At 37.4% G+C, this 18,614-nt stretch overlaps 1 protein-coding gene across 1 annotated transcript; it reads right to left on the reverse strand.

Moving 5' to 3' along the window:
- Nucleotides 1-989: 989 nt before the first annotated feature.
- Nucleotides 990-18,284, reverse strand: LOC113438491 (fructose-1,6-bisphosphatase isozyme 2). The gene is made up of 7 exons (XM_026703886.2): nucleotides 17,999-18,284; nucleotides 15,736-15,898; nucleotides 13,173-13,265; nucleotides 10,405-10,545; nucleotides 8,531-8,668; nucleotides 3,796-3,915; nucleotides 990-1,639 (listed from the first exon to the last, which is right to left on the reverse strand). The coding sequence occupies exons 1-7, from the start codon at nucleotides 18,169-18,171 to the stop codon at nucleotides 1,445-1,447; spliced, it is 1,023 nt and encodes a 340-aa protein (XP_026559671.1). The 5' UTR covers nucleotides 18,172-18,284; the 3' UTR covers nucleotides 990-1,444.
- Between the last annotated feature and the right edge of the window lie 330 nt (nucleotides 18,285-18,614).

The following is an 18,614-nucleotide window of genomic DNA, read 5'->3' on the forward strand; positions in this document are numbered from 1 at the left end:
TTGGCTACTTTAAGTCTTGTGGACTTCAATCCCCAGAATGCCTCAGCTGATAAGCTTGCAGTCTTAAAGTTGCCAAGGTTGGACACCCCTAGTCTAGTCAGTCTGTCATTCTCTTAGTTCAGGAGCATTGGAAGGAAAAATGCAGTCCACAGGAAAAAAGTGCCAAGGAAGCCAACTTTTTGCTCATGAAGCAAAAGCAGGGTAACACACACACACACACACACACACACACACACACACAAATAGTTTTGATATCAAATAAAAGCTGCTCTATATGCTTTAAAAAATTAAGAAGAGGATCTGGGATTTCAATTTGATGACGCAGCTTAAAATTCTTTATCAAGCAGTATGTAGCAGCTGTGGTAAGAAGTAGGGATCCTCAAAGATTAATTACTGAAAAGTAAGGCCAGTTTTGTGAGATGCAGAAAGTGTTGATCTCAGCTGTCAAAAAATACTGAGAAGAGCACTTTTCTATTTGTAAAAAAAAGAAGGCAGATGCTCTTTTATTCTAAATCACTATTTTGGCGGGGAGGCTACACATATTAAACTGATCTGTTACACGTGTATATACTGTAGATGTACATAAAATAAGAACAACATGAATCATTTGCAAACTTTCCATGGAAGAATAATAGCTGTTCTAGAAATGGTTACATGATTTCTCAGCAATAGGGGAATCATTCCAAGGATCAAAACAAATCTATTCAGTTTCTATTCCAAGCTGAATAGAAACAGTAAACTTTATTTAAGTACTGGACTCTTGCTCTGGAATCTCTCTTTAAATTTTTGTCAAGGCACCAGAATCATCTCAGTCTCGCCATATAGGCACAACAACCAATTCTTTATATTTAGAGGGGAAACAAATATGGGGAGGTATACAAGTTATATTTAAAGGTATACAAGTTATTTGTGTTAGTTGGCTGAAGGCAAAATCAATTTTGAAAAGTTTGGTATGCAAGATATATGTGAAAAACAAAACAAGAAGCAAATCATGAAAAACCATTTTAATGTATACAGATTAAAGGCCAGGTTGGCAATATAACATTGCCAACAGTGTGAACACACCATTTGGGAAAAAATATTTAATAAAAATATTTAATAAACCCACTACCGCAGAGGTGACAAGACTGGACAAAGTGTGATTTGATTATTAACTGGCTTGATGCTAGACATGAGGAGTGTACTTCCCAGTCAAAACTTGTCTGAGAAAAGGAGGTATTCAATTCATTCAAAAAGAGCCTTGTTTTATTCTTCTTGTTTCTTTAAAAAATGATCAACTTGATATTTTTATTTAAATAAAGATTTTCTTTTTTTAAAAAATAGGGGGCAACGACAATGCCTTTCTTATTGTGATCATCAGGTTGGACATTTCTTTTACTTTGCACCTTCATATTTTTCCAGACCAGAGTGTGAAAGCAAATTGATGGAGCACTTTAGAGGACCACTAACTGCTTTTCTGGTGTTTCTGTACAAATGCAAGATATTCTTGAACATCTTCAGGAGAACCAACAACAAAAGGGACTCTCTGATGAATAGACTCTGGCTTTACATCCAGCACTGCCTCTGTCCCTGTGGTAGCTATTCCTCCAGCCTGTTCAATGATAAAAGCGATGGGGTTGCATTCGTACAAGAGCCGCAGCTGGAATATAAGAGGGAAAACCCATTATTCTCATTTTAATTTCTTTTGTTGAAACTATTTAAGAAGCAGTTGGAGAATTTATATCTAATCACAACAGATTTTCAAATTATAAACACTCATACATATATCATCTTTCAGTTTTGAAGTCCTTGCATTTCTGTTTCTTTTTAAACCACAACACTAATAAATGCAGTGCAGTCCAGATTTTTCCAACTCATTTCAATAGGAATACAAACTGCATTTTCCCCAGCATGAACAGAAAGAACAATAGTTTTGTAACAGTCCTACGTGCAAAAAAGTCAGATTCAACCTTACTATTCCCTGGTAATAAATTCTACCTAAGATTTTGAAGAGTCCTGCTTCCCTCTAGGCAGGAAAATACTGAGGTAGGTGAACATAGAGTTTTAAGCCACACTTCATTTGAAGCTACAATATGGTTTTGTGTTTTTGGTTTAGCATGACATGTCAATCATGCATTACTGCTTAGCATTACAGGAGAACATGGCCACATCTGAACTAGTTGAACAGTAATCTTTTCATCTATCCCTTTCCAGTCAACATAGAGAGAATTTTGGAAGCTGAATTTCACATCACCCTAAACCAAAATGTGATGTTTTTAAAAAGCATGTATGAATCCAGATATGTCTTGGTTGACTGAAAAGTAATTTATGTTTTCCAACAAGATTCCAGTCAGTGTGCTTAGACAACAAACTATATTTAATAAATTATGACATAACATATTAAGACTCTCTGCCTCTTCCTTGTTCCATTAGATTGTTTTCCATATAGAATACCATCTAATATTATATAGAGGTGTCAAACTGGGTTTCTTCAAGGACCAGATCAGCATTGTAGTTGTCCTTCGTGGGCCAGCCAGTGGGGGATGGAGGGAAAGAAGTGTGAGGGAGAAGGGATGGACATCTCCTGCGGCACTCTGCTAGCCAAAACGGAGACAGGGAGGCTGGGCGCAGCCCCCAGCATCCCATTTTGGGGCTGGATGGCCTCTGGCCGCACTCTGCCAACCAAAACGGGGCGGGGGCACATGTGCCTCCTGCACCCCATTTTCTCTGCCAGAGTGCGGCAGGAGGCCATCCAGGCCAGAAATGAGGGGGGCCTCACACCCACACACCATTTTCGCTAGGAGAGGCACGGCGGGCTGGTCTAAGCATTCCATGGCCGAATCCAGCATGCGGGCCTTGAGTTTGACACCCCTAATCTAATATTTTCCTAAAATATTTATGTCTCTATTTAAGACTTATATTTTTTAAACCTTCCTAGGTTTGAATTCTGAAAAGCTTTATGTCTTCTAGAATGGGAGCAAGGGGAAGAAAGCATTGTCCCATTATTTCCTCATACAGTTTGAGATACTTTCTGAAGCATGAACAACATCATATGAGACAAACATTGGTTTGGAAAATGATATACATAGTACAGCATGCATTTCACAGCACATTGTCTATTGTTCTATTGTTTGCTATTTCAACCACTGCGTACTTGTTTAAGTAGCTTTCAAAATGATCTGTAAACTTGCACAGCCCTAATTTATAGTAAAAAATGTTCCAGGACTAATAAAGAAAACAGTAATAAACAATTTATTTTTTCTGCTGTTTAAAATCAACCTGCACTCTCTCCAGAGGATTTCACATTATTATCACCTCCTAACTAAAAATGAGAAATCCTGAATTCAGGAGGACCTTGCCAAGAATTAGAAAATTGCTGGAGCAGAATCAAAGGCCCATTGAAGCCACTAGCCAAATGCCATTATTGAAACAATGAAGTCATATAATTTTCATAATAGTCTCGGCTGATGGTGCTATGATTAATTTTCTAATAACTGTGCAATCCTAAACAGATTTACTCACGTACATATACCATATTGTAGTACATAAGGGTTTTTTGGTCAAATAATGAATGTGGGAATTGGGCAGAATATAAATTTAATAAATAATAATTAATATGCAAGTTTTTCTTGTATACATATTTCTAACTTTTACTGCAAAAAGCCTCAACTCATTTATTGGATTCCTTGTGATTCCTTGCATCAGTTGGACTAGTCTCTAATTCTAAATCCTGATTTTCCAAGGAACAAAATGCCCACCTTTTTCATTAAAAATGTACTTTCTTATAATAAGTCAATTTAAAGTAAAAAAAAATACCTTTCCTTTGGGACTTTTCTGATTAGCTGGATATAAAAATATCCCACCATACACCAGAGTACGGTGAACATCAGCCACCATGGAGCCCACGTATCTGGCTCCATAAGGAGATGTACCTTCCTGTAAAGCAGAAGTACAGATTATATCAGAGTAGAATTGTTCATACCCATTACCTAGTACAAACCTGAACCTAATCTGAGGCATAATTCAGAGGGAAGAAAAATAATGAAATATCTAGTCTGCAATTTCCAACAATTATGTACCCATAAAATTCTGGCCATAGAAATAATCCCCATATCAAGCAGTTTTTTGTTTGGCAGAAATCAAAATGTGGCAGAATATCATACTCTAGTCTCTCTGACCGAGTGCAATATTATAGCCCTGGAAAAACAGATTATAATATTAAATATTTTCAGGCTTATGGAGTTTGCAGATTTATTTAATCTAGAATGAAACAGAGAGCAGATGAAGAAGTGCTGGCCTATTGCCTTTCTGAATTTCCACTGTAGCCTCCTGTTCTCATTTTGTTATATCCCAAGCCACTTTCACTGCTCCAAGTGAACAACTCATAGATTTCCCTTTCAGATGACCAAAGAAATGGATACTGATTGACGGTTTGGAATGATTCATTTTTCCTTTCTAGAAATAGCTAATGGTACTTCTGCTTGGACAATTGGAAAGATAGAAGTCTACCATTTGATATTGCCCAAATGCTCTCAAACAAACATCAGTTTATGGAGTTCTGAGTTAATCCTGTTGGTTCCATTCCCCTCTGCTCATTTTTAAAGGTTAACTTCTCATCATGCAGATGTTTCAGAGTGTTTATATTAATTTTCATTTATGTTTTGTGGTTGTGCACCTGTATTCAAGGAAGTCCCTACCACATCACTCAAAAGGGAAGATTCTACAATGAGTTGATAAACATACATACCCAAACAAATTTTAAATCCCATTCCACACCCCAAAGAAGCAACATAGCAACCATCAATCTCATATAACACAATGCAGGGAGTCCTCAACTTACAACAATTCATTTAGTGACTGTTCAAAGTTACAATGGCACTGGAAAAAAGTGACTTATGACCATTTTTCACACTTACAATTGTTGCAGGATCCCGGTGATCAAATGAACAAAATTCAGATGCTTGGCAACTGACTCATATTCATGATAGTTGCAGTATCCTGAGATCATGTAATCACATTTTGCAACTTTCTGACAAGCAAAGTTAATGAGGAAGCCAAATTCACTTAACAACTATGGTGAGAAAGGTCATAAAATGGGGCAAAAAACTCGCTTAAAAATGTTTCACTTAACAACAGAAATTTTAGGCTCAATTGTGGTCATAAGTCAAGGACTACCTATATTAGCAACACTCAATCTCATATTACACAATATCATTCAAGCCACCTTTTGAAAATAGCCTAAGGTGCTTGGGATGGGAACTAAGATCTACTGGGGGGAAAACTCAATTCCTTCTATAATATCAACAAAGTTCATTCTTATGGCTTGCAGTTTCTTTCAGCAACTGGAATATAAGGGATATCTATTCCCCCCACCCCAAAGGGATGCTTTGAAAATCAATTCGTCAGCTTTCGAGTTATTCCTTGATTCAACCGTATTTCTTTAAAACAACTTGATAGCTTTGGTTTCCATCTTAGTGACTTAAGCTTAAGTGTCTTTTTCCTTGAAACAATTTCACACAGGAAGGACACAGGAAGCAACCCATGGGGCAATATGCAAGGGATGGGAACTTTCAAACGTTCCAACCATCAAATATTTAGTGCTGGCTCAGGAATTCTGGGGTTTGAAGTCCACAGGTTGCAAAGTTGTCATAACTGACGAAGTCTGATCTAAGGGAAGATTTCAGTTCCCCTTCTTAAGAACTTAATAGCAATGTGTATCTGATCACTTCAGTTGACAGTGATGTAATAAGTACAGTGAATTCAAAAATTATAGAGTAAATAAGATTGTAATTTCATTTCCCAGAATCTTTTATAATTGTATTTATAACACAGCGATGGGAAAAGCTACCCACGTGCTTTTTACCCAATACACTGAGTTTTGTGGAAAGATAACAGTGCAATTCTACTGGTTAATCCCCTACAGAGCAAGCGCAGTGGTTTTGGTGGTTTCCTACATTTAGAAGATTACAAATCTTAGTAACTCCTACTATGCCCATTGCATTCGATCTTAGATAGCAAATCACCTGATCAGAGAAGAAAAATACAGCATATTCTTACACAAAATCAGCCTTCTCTGGCCTGATCTTCTCTGCATTTCCACACCTCAAAAATTCTCATCAATGGCCATGCTGACTGAAATTGTAGGGTGTCCATTCTGTAACAACAGGTACAAAAGCTGAGAAAGAATGAACTAAGGAAGTCTGATGCCAGTCATGGACAGATCATTTTTAATCCAATAAATCCAATGAAATAAACCACAACCAACTGCAATATGCTGTTTAATCATCCCTATGATTGGGATCACATCTACCTTTGCTGTGGCTGTCTAGATTTACAATTTGTTTGTTCAATGTTGTAAAAAAATATTGAAATTTATTGTACCCTATGACTATTATTAAGTGTTGTACCTTATGATTCTTGACTCCTGACGAATGTATCTTTTCTGTTATGTATATACTGAGAGCATTTGCACCAAGACAAATTCCTTGTGTGTCCAATCACACTTGTCCAATAAAAGAATTCTAATTCTAAAATAATTGTAAAGTTGTGTAAAAGAAAGTAAGTAAACCAGATGACTCAGTCTAAATTGGAATTGCTGTAGAAAAGGCGCAATGTGTCTGATTCAGAACTCTGTTTCCTCATTTTCCTGGTTTCAGTTGACCATATGCGTTTGTGAAATGTGAAATAATGCCATCTTACTGTTTATTCAGCAGTAAATTGAATAAAGTCACACTTGCTGGTTTCATGGAATTCCTGCAGTGAACTGCACTAAATGTACTGATGATTATGAAACGAAGGTCAGTCACCCAAATCCAGATCCTATATAATATAGTGAAGTCATTTCCTGGTTTTTGTTTCTGATTCTTATGTAGTAATTTTGACAAAAAGTATCATTTCAAAATTTGAATTTATGGGTCAAGTTCTGAATCAGACGCATAAGCCTTGGCAACTAAAGCAACAGGAAAAAAAATACATTTCTTCTGAAGGCTTTTTGTTTGGCTGAAAATTTAATCATGAGGTGAGTTGCTGGGTTTGGAATAGGAAATATCAAAAGACAGGTTCACGTGTAGGGTAATAAATCCATTTACATAACACCATCTTGTGTTCTTTCTGTAACACAGGTTAGAACAACCTCCTGTCCCAGGGCACATGCATTCCTTAAACCCCTTTTTTCTTTTCTCTTTCTTTTCTTTCTATTTTTGTGGTTAGTAGGCTTTTCTAATTACCTGGCAGAAGTATTTTCTGATATTTTGAAATGGGAAATAGCTGCTTATTGTGTAAGTCATAAAATGAGATTAAATTCCTTTGTAAAAGAATTGATCTATTAAACTTAGGGGGAAAGGCAGAGACATCTATCATTCCTGGCTGATAGATCCAAACTATAACTTTCCTCCCCAAATAGTACAGTAGCCCCAACTGTGATTTAGAGCTTGTGAGGGAAACAGACCAAGATTGCCTCTTTCCTGTCAGTTTTAAATTAATCAAAGTTATTGGTTACCCTTGTTTTTGCTACAGTTTTCTGGATTCCAATACAGCAGGGAGCTCTGCTTGTTTAAATTAAAAGCAGAAACTTCTGGTTTCTTCCTCTGTCATATGTAAAAGGAGGAGACATGAAAGCCCAAGTTGTTAAATGTGTCTGAGAAGATTGTACCTGCCTGACAGTTAGTAGCAATTGTAAGGGTGAAAATTATGGGCGTTATTATTCTAAGTGCCTGAAAAGTTGCTTGGAAAATTCTGCTTGAAAGGGTACAAGAGGAGAGCAGGAACAGTAGGAACTGGAGGGTACAGTATGGCTTTTGGCCAAGTAGGGGATGTTAAAAAGCAGATTTTCAATTTCAGCATGTGATAAAGAAATGCTGGTCCCTGAGAAAGAACATTAATATAAGATTGATTTAGAGAACGTGTATACCTGCATTATGGAATGTTTGTGCAAGTATCGAATCAACGGTAAAGTATACTAAAGTACAGGTATGACTTGGCTTACACAGCCCAAAATTCTGTTGCTAAGTGAATTTTGCTCCATTTTATGACCTTTCTTGCAGCAGTTGTTAAGTGAATTGCTGCAGTTGTTAAGTTAGGAACATGGTTGTTAAGTGAATTGGGCTTTCCTATTGACACTATTGTCAGAAGGTTGCAAAATGTGCAAAATGACCCTGGGACACTCCAACCGTCATAAATATGAATCAGTTGCCAGCATCTGAATTTTAATCACATGACCATGGGGGTGATGCAATGGCTGTAGGTGTGAAATATGGTCATAAGTCACTTTTTTAGGGTCATGGTAGCTTCGAAAGGTCACTAAATGAACTGTTGAAAGTTGACGACTGCCTGTGTAGTATACCATAAAAGTAAAGCCTGAAGGTGAAGAAATAGATTGCTTAGTAAATGGTTCCAAAAATGAGCAGAGTTTTCCACTTGTTCCTTTTGGACAACAAGTTTTCTCCTTGAATGCATTAATTCAACTGTAATCAAAATTCTCTGTGGGAACTATGAAACTAAACTATATTAAATACTACTATTTGTAATTAATGGCAGCCAAATGGTAAATTACCTCAGGAAATTTCTTCTTGTGTAAATACTCAGTCACAGCAGGATCAAAATACTTTGCATAACCTTCATTAAGACTATAGATTTTTCCTTTCTTCTTGATTTTCACATCTTTTTCCACCAAAATGAATTCACCAAGAGCCTACAAACAGATAAAATAAAGGAGCTTATTCATATACTATTAATTCACATGCTATCTTAATGATTTATTACTGTAAATATTTCCCATTCCTTCAAGAAATCAGGTAAAACTCAATTCAATCCACTTTTAAAGGAATAGAAAGAATAGAAATTAGTGATAACCAATCCTAAAAAAAAACTCTGCAGTTTTAAGTGTCTTTGCAAAGAGTCATAAGCATCTTAGAGATTTTGTGCATAGATTTCAGGTCTGCACCATCTTACTTTGTTCTGTAGAAGAGCCTATAGTATAGTCCATCAGCTGGATCCCAAGATTCAACATAGTAGGATGGACCATTCAACTAAGAATTACAGATAAGGATATCCATAGGCACATTCATTAAAAAAAAACCCCAATGTTGGAGTTGTCCTCCAAGCATTATTTTTCAATAATATAATAATTAGGAGGAAAGGCTTTTGAAATGTTCTGGGATTTAGAAATCTTTGCCAATCTTCTGCAGATTTCTCAGAAGCTGACAAATAGATCTCAGTCTATGTTTTGGCCCCTCCTGACAACATTCAAATAGTGATGTCAAAACAGAGAGGAATCACCACAAGAACTGAAAACAACTAAAGCAGGCCAGACTCAAGCTAAAATTTCAGAGAACAGGTAGTCCTCAACTTACAGCCACAGTTAAGCCTAAAATTTATGTGGCTAAGTGAGACATTTGTTAAGTGAGTATTTCTCTATTTTACAACTTTTCTTGCCACTGTTGTTAAGTGAATCATTGCAGTTGTTAAATTGGTAACACAGTTGTTAAGTGAATCTGGTTTCCCCATTGACTTTGCTTGCCAGAAGGTTGAAACGGTGATCACATGACCCCAGGACACTGCAACCGTCATTAATGTGAATCAGTTGGCCAAATATCTGAATGTAAATCACGTGACCATGGGGATGCTGCAATGGTCCTAAGTGTGAAAAATAGTCATAACTCACTTTTTTCAATGTCGTCGTAACTTTGAATGATCATTAAGCGAACTGTTGTAAGTCAAGGACTACCTATACGGTACTCAATAAAGCTTTTTTAAGTTAAACTGATGTGCCTCCAGTTCAACATCAGCAGGAAATGAGAATTCTGGATTTTTTTTTCCTAGCAAAATTGTGAACAAATTAGAGAATAATTCAGTTTTTGCATAATTTAGTTAACAATTAAAATCTGGCCTCATTTTTAAAGTGTGGATAAAACAGCTTTCACATCCTTAATCTCCCGTTCAGTTTTCCCTTGCTTGTTGAAATATGTTTGATACCCTTTATCGGCTGCTATTTCCACACAATGTTTCCCAAAACTTTTTAATGCCAGCTACAAAATAGTGTTGTTCATTCATTTGATGAAACTCCTCTTGGTTTCGCTGCATTAAAGACTAAAGTAGCTTCCAGTCATTCTTCTGTTCTGACTCTGGAGGGGTCTTGTAAAAGCCACATCAGTGGTTTTGAGGACCAGATCCAGAAAATCATTTCATGCCTCATCCAAATGATTAGTGCATGCCAATGCATAAGCAATCATTTTGCCACCATGGCATTACAGTGATGATATACAGCCAAATACCAGCTCAGGAAGCATTGCTCTCATTCAGAATGGCCTCTGTATTATAAACACTTTATCCATCACCTCCACCACCGTTCCTGAAAAGGGAGACGGTTTTCATATGGAATATGAAACAGCAACCAAAACAAAACTATGCTTAGTATTGGACTCATACCGGATCTAACATAAAGCAGTCCACTCCTTGGCCTGTTGAAAGGGCGACCAGCGTTGCACTGCCATACAGAGCGTAGCCTGCAGCCACAATGTTGCGTCCGGGTTGTAAGGCATCCTTTTCAGAAGGCTCATCTTCAGAGGTCTAAAAGAAAAAAATAATGCATTATAAGCATTAATATAATATACAGACAGAGAGATAGAGACAGAAAAATATATGGATACATATGTGTGTGTGTGTACACACACACACACACACACACACACACACACACATTTTGCAGTTTCAAAATTTAAATTGCAGGAAAACAAAGAAACTTAAAATATATGAATAGGACATTCTCTTAATTATGGAACTACAGTGTGCCTGATATACTGAGGCTTTTCTATAAAAGAATATTAAATATAATTGAACTGAAGATACTGCCAAATTACAAATACGAACATTAACAATAAAGATATACCAGTTGCAGGTCAAGTCATAAATTGAAGTAACTTGCTCATGTTAATAATCAATCTTCAACAACAACAGGATTCATCAAATGAAACACTGAGTACTTGAACATTATCTCTTTACTTGTTCCAAATGTCACTGTGAGACTCAATACCTGTGTAAATCTATTTGCAAATGGCTAATAATTACTATTAGCTCGTATCTTTAGATCGCAATAGCTAGCCATCAATGGAAAATGTCATTTGAAACTAATCTTTTTAGGTCAAAGGTGCAACACCCTGTGAGTTAAATTCTTATGCAACCATCAAAATGGGGATACACTGGAGTTCTCCCTAGCATTTTAAGATTGGTTTCATAATAAAGTGTAGATAATAATATATACAAATTGCCAGAAACCACATTCATTCTGGAACAATTTCAGGCATTCAGAACAGCCTGAAGAACAACTGCAAATGGTTAAAGAGTAAATGATCCTGGATGGTTATTTAAATATTATTCCAGAGAATTAGTTCAAAAACTTTAGCAAATCTGCCCTAAATAGATCAGATAACTTTTACGTGTGACCTGATCTTTTACTAGAAATGCTGGATTACACCTCTCAACCAAAAGATTGGAACATGTTCCAGGGATTTAAGGTTAAATTATATAATATGTAAACTATCATGTAGACTGCCTTCTAGTTTTTATTTTCTCTAATGCAGGGGTGTCAAACTTGTTTTCATTGAGAGCCTCATCAGGGTTGTGTTTGACCTTGGGGGGGACAGGTGCAAATGGCCAGGGTGGGTATGGCCAGCTCGATGTCACTTATGTCGGGGGCACCTCTAGTGGCCTTTGTGGTCTGCCAGCAAAAATGGAGCTCCATTTTCGCTGGCAGAGGCACCACGGGCCGATACTTCACTGTTTCCACTGCGGGCCAGATTTAAGCATCCCATGGACCGAATCCATCCCACAGGCCTTGAGTTTGACACTCCTGTTCTAATGTATGGATAAAGGAAAAGCAATCTGGATTTAATACACACAGGTTGGAACATCCTACAGTTTTCCATTCCAGAGTTTGTTTCTCATATTAGTATTGCTTGCATCAGTACCAATCAATCATCTATAGCCAGCCAATACGCTATACTGTTATTTCATTTATTCTGACCCATTCAGCTGAGATACTCAATTGATTGAATATCTGATAACAGTCAGCAGACTGACATCCATCCAACAACTCCCATATACAAAGCAATAGAGTCAGATTAACTTCCAGGAAGGATTACACCAACAGTGTTTGTCATTTACAGCTCATAGTTCATCACACTCAAATCAATTATTAATAAACAACAGCCCGTACAGGTCACATCAGGACACACAATAAAGCCATAGTAATACCAGAGTGGATTGGCTATAGTGGTTAAGGCATCAGACTAGAGTCCAGGAGTTCTAGCCAGCTAGGTGACTTTGAAGCAATCATTGTCAGCCTTAGGAAATACGCAATAACAAACTACTTCTTAAATCTTGCCAAGAAAACTGTGGGGACATGACCAGGCAATAATCACAAACCAATACTAACTCAGAGGCATGCCCATACACACATACACACACACAATCAGAACACTTCAACCTCCTAGGACATTCCATTACAGATCACAAAGAGATATTTGGAAAAAGGAGACTTGACTAGTACAATTAAGTGAGAGGCTCCTGAAGTTACATACATCAAAAGTTTTGAGGCTATCTGACAATGTCTCAAGCAAAAATGGATTTTTACATGCAATACTTTTAATTGATGAGGTACTTATAATCTTTTTCACATGTAACCTGAATCTATATGACTACTCTACAAAAGAGATGTCTTTTGCAGATATTATTAAAAGCATGAAAGGATGGGAGACCCTGACCGTCATTTCCAGTTTGTTATTTTAGCTGATTTGGAGTATAACTGAGTATAATGTAACTCAATGATGAGAATATAGGACGTCTAATATGTAGAAGGTAAGAGGATCAACCATCATACTTCCAGTTCACCTCTCTGAGAATGTGAAGAACTAATGCCAGCTACATTAGGTTTTATAGAGTTGGTTGAACATATATTTGGATCCGACTCAGAATTGTTCCCTAGGCCTGTTGCTTCACCAAAGAGTTCTTCAACCTGGTATTGCACACAAATTCAACAACTTTGATGACTATCAACTTGGGGGGAAATTCTGTAAAGTGAATGTTATTTTTAGAATTCTATAAATGACATAGACAAAATCAGATGTTAGAAGATATGATTTGTTGTGCATTTTTGGATAGTACTATTAACAATTCCACTTTTCTTTTCAGGTGCTTACCTTCTTGTAAATTGCAAATATTGTTCCTATTGAGGCTAAACAGTCTATATTGGAAGAGCCATCTAGTGGATCAAAGCACACTACATATTTACCCTGAAATAAAAGAGAAATAAAAGCAGTCTTAAAACAGATATTAGCAGATACAATATTCACTCACAGTTTAGGAAAAGCTAATTTAGAAAGTTGAGAAATCTACTTTATGCAGAAGAATAGTCTAAAGATGTATTTTATATGAGAGGGATGATGAAAAGTAGACTATTATATGGTACAATACCAGCTGCCTACAACTGGTATTGTACTATATAATATATGTTTATATAGTACAACTTGTACTGTACCCCCATCCCCTCTCACACAGTGGTAGGGAATAGAACAATTCTTGTCTGGCTGCTTCTAGTAAATTGCAAGTCTGCTAAAGCTATTTTTTTTTCCCTGCAGTTCTTCGACTGTGATATCAAATATTATTTCAGGAAGTTTGGCAGCTTCCTGATCCAAGTTTCCAGACAAACTGGGAACAGCAATAGGATACCATAGTAGATTATGTAAGTACTGGTAATACAAAGCCACTCTTGAATACAAGGTAATTTGTTTATTTCTCTTTGTGGTTCATTTTGGAAATTAAGTCAGATCCTTTTTAAGGCTGAACTAGAATATCAGAGAAAAGATTCCATGTTTTCATTTATATTTATTGAGAACGTTCATATAAGATAAGTGAAAAGACAGATAAAAAGAAACAGCCACAACCTGCCCCCTCAAATCAGAAAAGTACAAGAAAGGGAAACTAAAACTAAGAAACACAAATTACTTCTGACTTTATTTTGAACTGGTAATTACATTCTTATTCACCTCCAAATTTAATTCACATCTTTTTAAACCTTCAACTCATAAATCAATTAATTCATTTTTTCTTCTGTGGACAAAAAGTTTGATATTTCATATTTTCAAATCTCCTCCTCCTCCTTTTCCTCCTCCTCCAAGCAAATTGTGCACAAAATTTGTGCAAAAGTAAATGTAACTGTCAGAGAGAAAACTATCCTGTAGTGTTTTTTAAAACCAGTTCTCATTCAATTGATGAAAAATTATTTTATTTCTCAACGTCTTTCCAACTAAAATGAGAGTTCACTGCATACTCATTGGTAAAATGTGGTGTTCACTTAATTGTAGGGTGGCCCAGTGGGAGTATCGCACCTATCATAGTACAGTGAGTCCCAGAATAAGGCTCAGGCATTTCCTCACGCACACCTAAATCTGGAAATCTTTGTTATTCTGTGTCCTCACAATGTCATTTTCCCTAGTCAATAATAGAGGCAGCCTCCAGCTACCGTATTTCCCCATGTATAAGCCACCCCTTTTTTCAAAAATTTTCAAGCCCAAAAAGTACGGGGGTGGCATATACAAAGCAGGTACACTTTTTATATGTGAAAAATGCATAAAATAATAAAGTAGGAATAAACTGGTTTTCCAGCAGTATGCTATACTTTTTTGTAAAAATTGTACGTGATGATACGATTACGAGTGCGAGTACGCGATAGAAATGCATACGCTAGGCATCGGCCTGAATGCTTCGTTCCTACTCTCGTTCCGATGCGTAGATTGCTAGCGTCGCCCGCACCGCTTTCGGCCTCATGACCGAAGTTGTAGATCTAGACGTCGAATTTTGTTTCTTTGTAAATTTTCTTTCTTCATAACTTGTTTCTCTAATAAAATATTTTTTTCAAAACTTCACAGTCCAAAAATTGGGGGGGTGGCTTATACAAAGGGGGTGCTTATACATGGGGAAATACGGTATTCTTAGCTGTTCTGTTTTTAAAAGGAGTGTTTTTCCTCTTAGGGGCTGTCACCAAGAAGAATAGGGTGGTCCAAAGCACTTGAGGGCAGGACAAAAACTAACTGTGTGGAAGATCATTAAGAGAGAAATAAGGAAAAATTTCCTGACAGTGAGAACAGTTGATCAATGGAATGGCTTGCCTCCAAAAGTTGTGGCTGTTCCGGCACTGGAGGTTTTCAAGAAGAGACTGGACAGACACTTGTCTGAAATGGTATAAGGTCTCCTACTTGAGCAAGGGCTGGACTAGAAGACCTCCAAGGTTCCCTCCGACCCTATTATGTTCTATGTTCTTACTTGACATAGTTTTTGTCATGGATTCAGTCTGGCATGCTTCACTGACCATCCAGTTGCTGACATGGTCTGGTGATTCCAAGACTTTGGGATCAGCTCAGATCATATAGGCAACTTAGCTTTGTGTTAGCATCTCCGCTCCCCCTGATGTTTGGAAGCTGTCTTCCACTTTATTTCAATTTGGGCACGAGAAAGTTTTTCTTTCAGACTAAGTTTTTCCTCAGTTTAAGGCAGTTCAGTCTTAATTCAATTCTGGAAGCTCGGGGGCAGTATTATTTGTTGCATGTGGAAGTAACATTCAGTTCTGGAATGGTGGATTGTCTGCCCTCAGACATTTTCAACTATAGAGCTTGGAAAAATCTTTTTCCTTCCATGACTCAATTGCGCCCTCTGCTGCTAAATGAGGGACCACTCTTTTCCCACTGAATTAAACCATATACTGACCCTCTTTTCTTTTGGAGTGATTATTGCTTCTTTATTCTCTTCAGAGACCAGGACGCAAGTGCTGTAGGATGACTGGAGCATGTTGATAACCAGAGAATTGGACAACACATCCAGTTTTTTCTGCTCGTCCCCAGTCACATTCACACTCCCTGCAATTCCATACCTATGGAGGGGAGAAAAGCCCATGAGGTTATTACTAACATGAAAAAAGAGTTATCAGGTAAGTCAGGGAAAAGCAAATGGATGCTCTGCATATTTTTGGACTGTACCTCTCACAGTCTTTTGCCATTGACCATATTAAAGGACCATATTGAAGGCCTTTTGGAAACACTGGAGGCCAGGCTGTGCTCCTAGGCATTTCCAGAGGTTAATTGGAGACCATGGATAATATTCGGTTTATTGAATCTTTTTACCTCAGCAATCATGAAATAATGCCTATATAAGAGGAATGTGCTTTAAAGTGTTGCAAACCGCTTCATTAATAAATGAGTCTGCCTTTGTATCCTGCATGGGTTTTTTTTTAGCGCAATCTTACTGACATCTTCAGTGTTAAATGTCCAGAACTGTTTCTGTAAAAAGCCAGTCATTGTAGTACTGTGATAGGATCTGTTTCCATGATCATCTTTGCTAGAAGTCAGCACTAAATGGACCCAAGATGAAATGGGAGAGAACTTTGATCAGCTCTGGGAACTCCTTTCTATTTCAGCCAAGCTTCTCCTCTACCACGTCATCCTACCAGGTGCCATATTTTTTTTTTCCACACAAGTTTATCAATCTTCTGGAAGACTGGCAGACCTAAATTCAGAAATAGTGCAAGTGGGCAGCTGTCTGTGCACTGACAACTTGTTATTTGGGCAACTTGAAATGTGATTAAGGTCTCTAATCTAGGCACCATTTATTCTTGTCAGGTCTCACCTCACCATACGTTAAAGAGGGGAAATGAAGCTAGGGCACTCCATCAATTGCTGCCCTTAAATTGTCACAGGAAATTGTAGTGACACTACAAGGTTCAGTAATAAGACAGAATAAAGCTTCATGGTCATAGTAGCTGAATTTAATGAGTTACTTAACCAATGTTTAGACTGCCCCAATCATACATCTCTGAATGATTCACAGGAATCTCAAGATGCAATATCAGTAGAATAATAAATATAATAAAATAACAATTAGTGTCATATTTCCACCAACTCAATGAACAGTAATGAGGTTACGAGGAGGAGCGTTTTCCCTCTCTCTCTCTCTCTCTCTCTCCCCTTAATTCCAACCCTTTGCAAGCAATGAAAGGACAAACCGCTGTTCCTTTCAAATAGGAAATGACAGAGGGATGGAAAGGCTTAAGATCTTCAGAATCAAATACAGCCCTTCCCCACAACTAATCTAACCTTTTCTATTTTCTGGACAGCATTTCCAACTTTTATAAAAGTCAATCTCAAAGGTTTGCATGGGAATAAAAGGGTTTCTGCTATTTGATATCATCCGTCAAGGCCAAAGTCCTCTTTGTAACCTTGGAAGAAAAAAAATCAAGAAAATCTGTTGCCCTGAGATATTGTGCTAAGAAGCAGAAGATTGTACCTTGGCAACTTATTCTCTGATTAACTCATTCATGTCCACACAGAATTATAAAAATAGTCTATCAGGTTTCTGGAACACAATCAAGACTTGGCTATGACATCAAACCTGTTAATGAAGACTATGCAATTTGCCACTTGGCACAATTCTGAATCCTTCTCTGAATGCAACTTCTATGACATTAAAAATAAGTTAACTGGCCTGATCTTTATGCTGACGTGCTTATGAATCATTTTGTTTTCTCAATCACAGAAACAGCATAAAGGCAAATCAGATTATTCCTGGGTTAATATTACTGCTTTGGTTTGCTGAATTATATTACTATGCATGCATATTACATGCTTGTATACTACCTGTCTACAGCTGTTGTTAAGTTTTGCTATATTCTGAAAGCTTCTGTTCTCTCCTTGAAATTATTATGTTAATAGAGTAGAGGTATCAGATTTGGTTGGTGCCTTCTTTCCGATCAAATTCTGTTTATATCAAATGAAAATCAATAATGATTTTAGAGGGGTTTCTATAACACAGCATACATGTTACCTATTATAGGTGCTTTTTTCCTTTCATTGCAGCCACGTGGAATGCTATTTCGATAATTTTGTTCAACGTATTATAAGAAACAGGCCTCCTTCCCCAGATCTCATCCAAGACACTCTAATATAGACCCATTTCTCCCTTTTTCTATGCTACTCACATATGAGCAAGACCTGCCTTTCGGACGGCTGATGAGATGGCCTTGATGGCAGTGAGCGTTGAGTTCAAAAGCTGGGTCAATTCTCCCGTTGCCCCTTTCACCCGTCGTCCTTTCTCCATGACATATCGGTTCAGGGTTAGCATATCTGTTTCAAAGGGGCTTTGATCCGACATGTTGGTTGGAAAGCAGGGCCGGTTTTCGTGGTTAGAATCTAGTAGTTCTTCTCTTCCCCTCCTGATCCCTACTGTTTGCCCGGTAGTTTTATTTTAAGGAGAAGCAGCTGGTGGCAGACCAAGCATGGATTTGTAAAAGATTCCTGATCCCATGTGACTTGAATGCTCGAAATAGACCTACCGCACAATTCCTCTGGATCTTCAAAGCAGCAAGAGTGCAACTTCTACCCAAACGAACAAATTACCCTTGTGGAGTAAAGGCACAGTTAACTATAGGTAACTAATTGTGACTGAGTCACTGCTGAATATAGTCTGAAGAGACAATTAATGAATGGCTCTAAATCCCACCATTTGTGGGTCAAATAATCTCATAGAAGTCAACGGTGTGAGCAAGGTAGCCTATGCAGGAAACTGTCAAGGCATTTATTGCCAAACTTGATGGA

The sequence above is a fragment of the Pseudonaja textilis genome, chromosome 2 (genome assembly GCF_049901715.1).
Source record: "Pseudonaja textilis isolate UNSWEBS1 chromosome 2, rPseTex1.2, whole genome shotgun sequence".
Taxonomy (NCBI): Eukaryota; Metazoa; Chordata; class Lepidosauria; order Squamata; family Elapidae; genus Pseudonaja; species Pseudonaja textilis.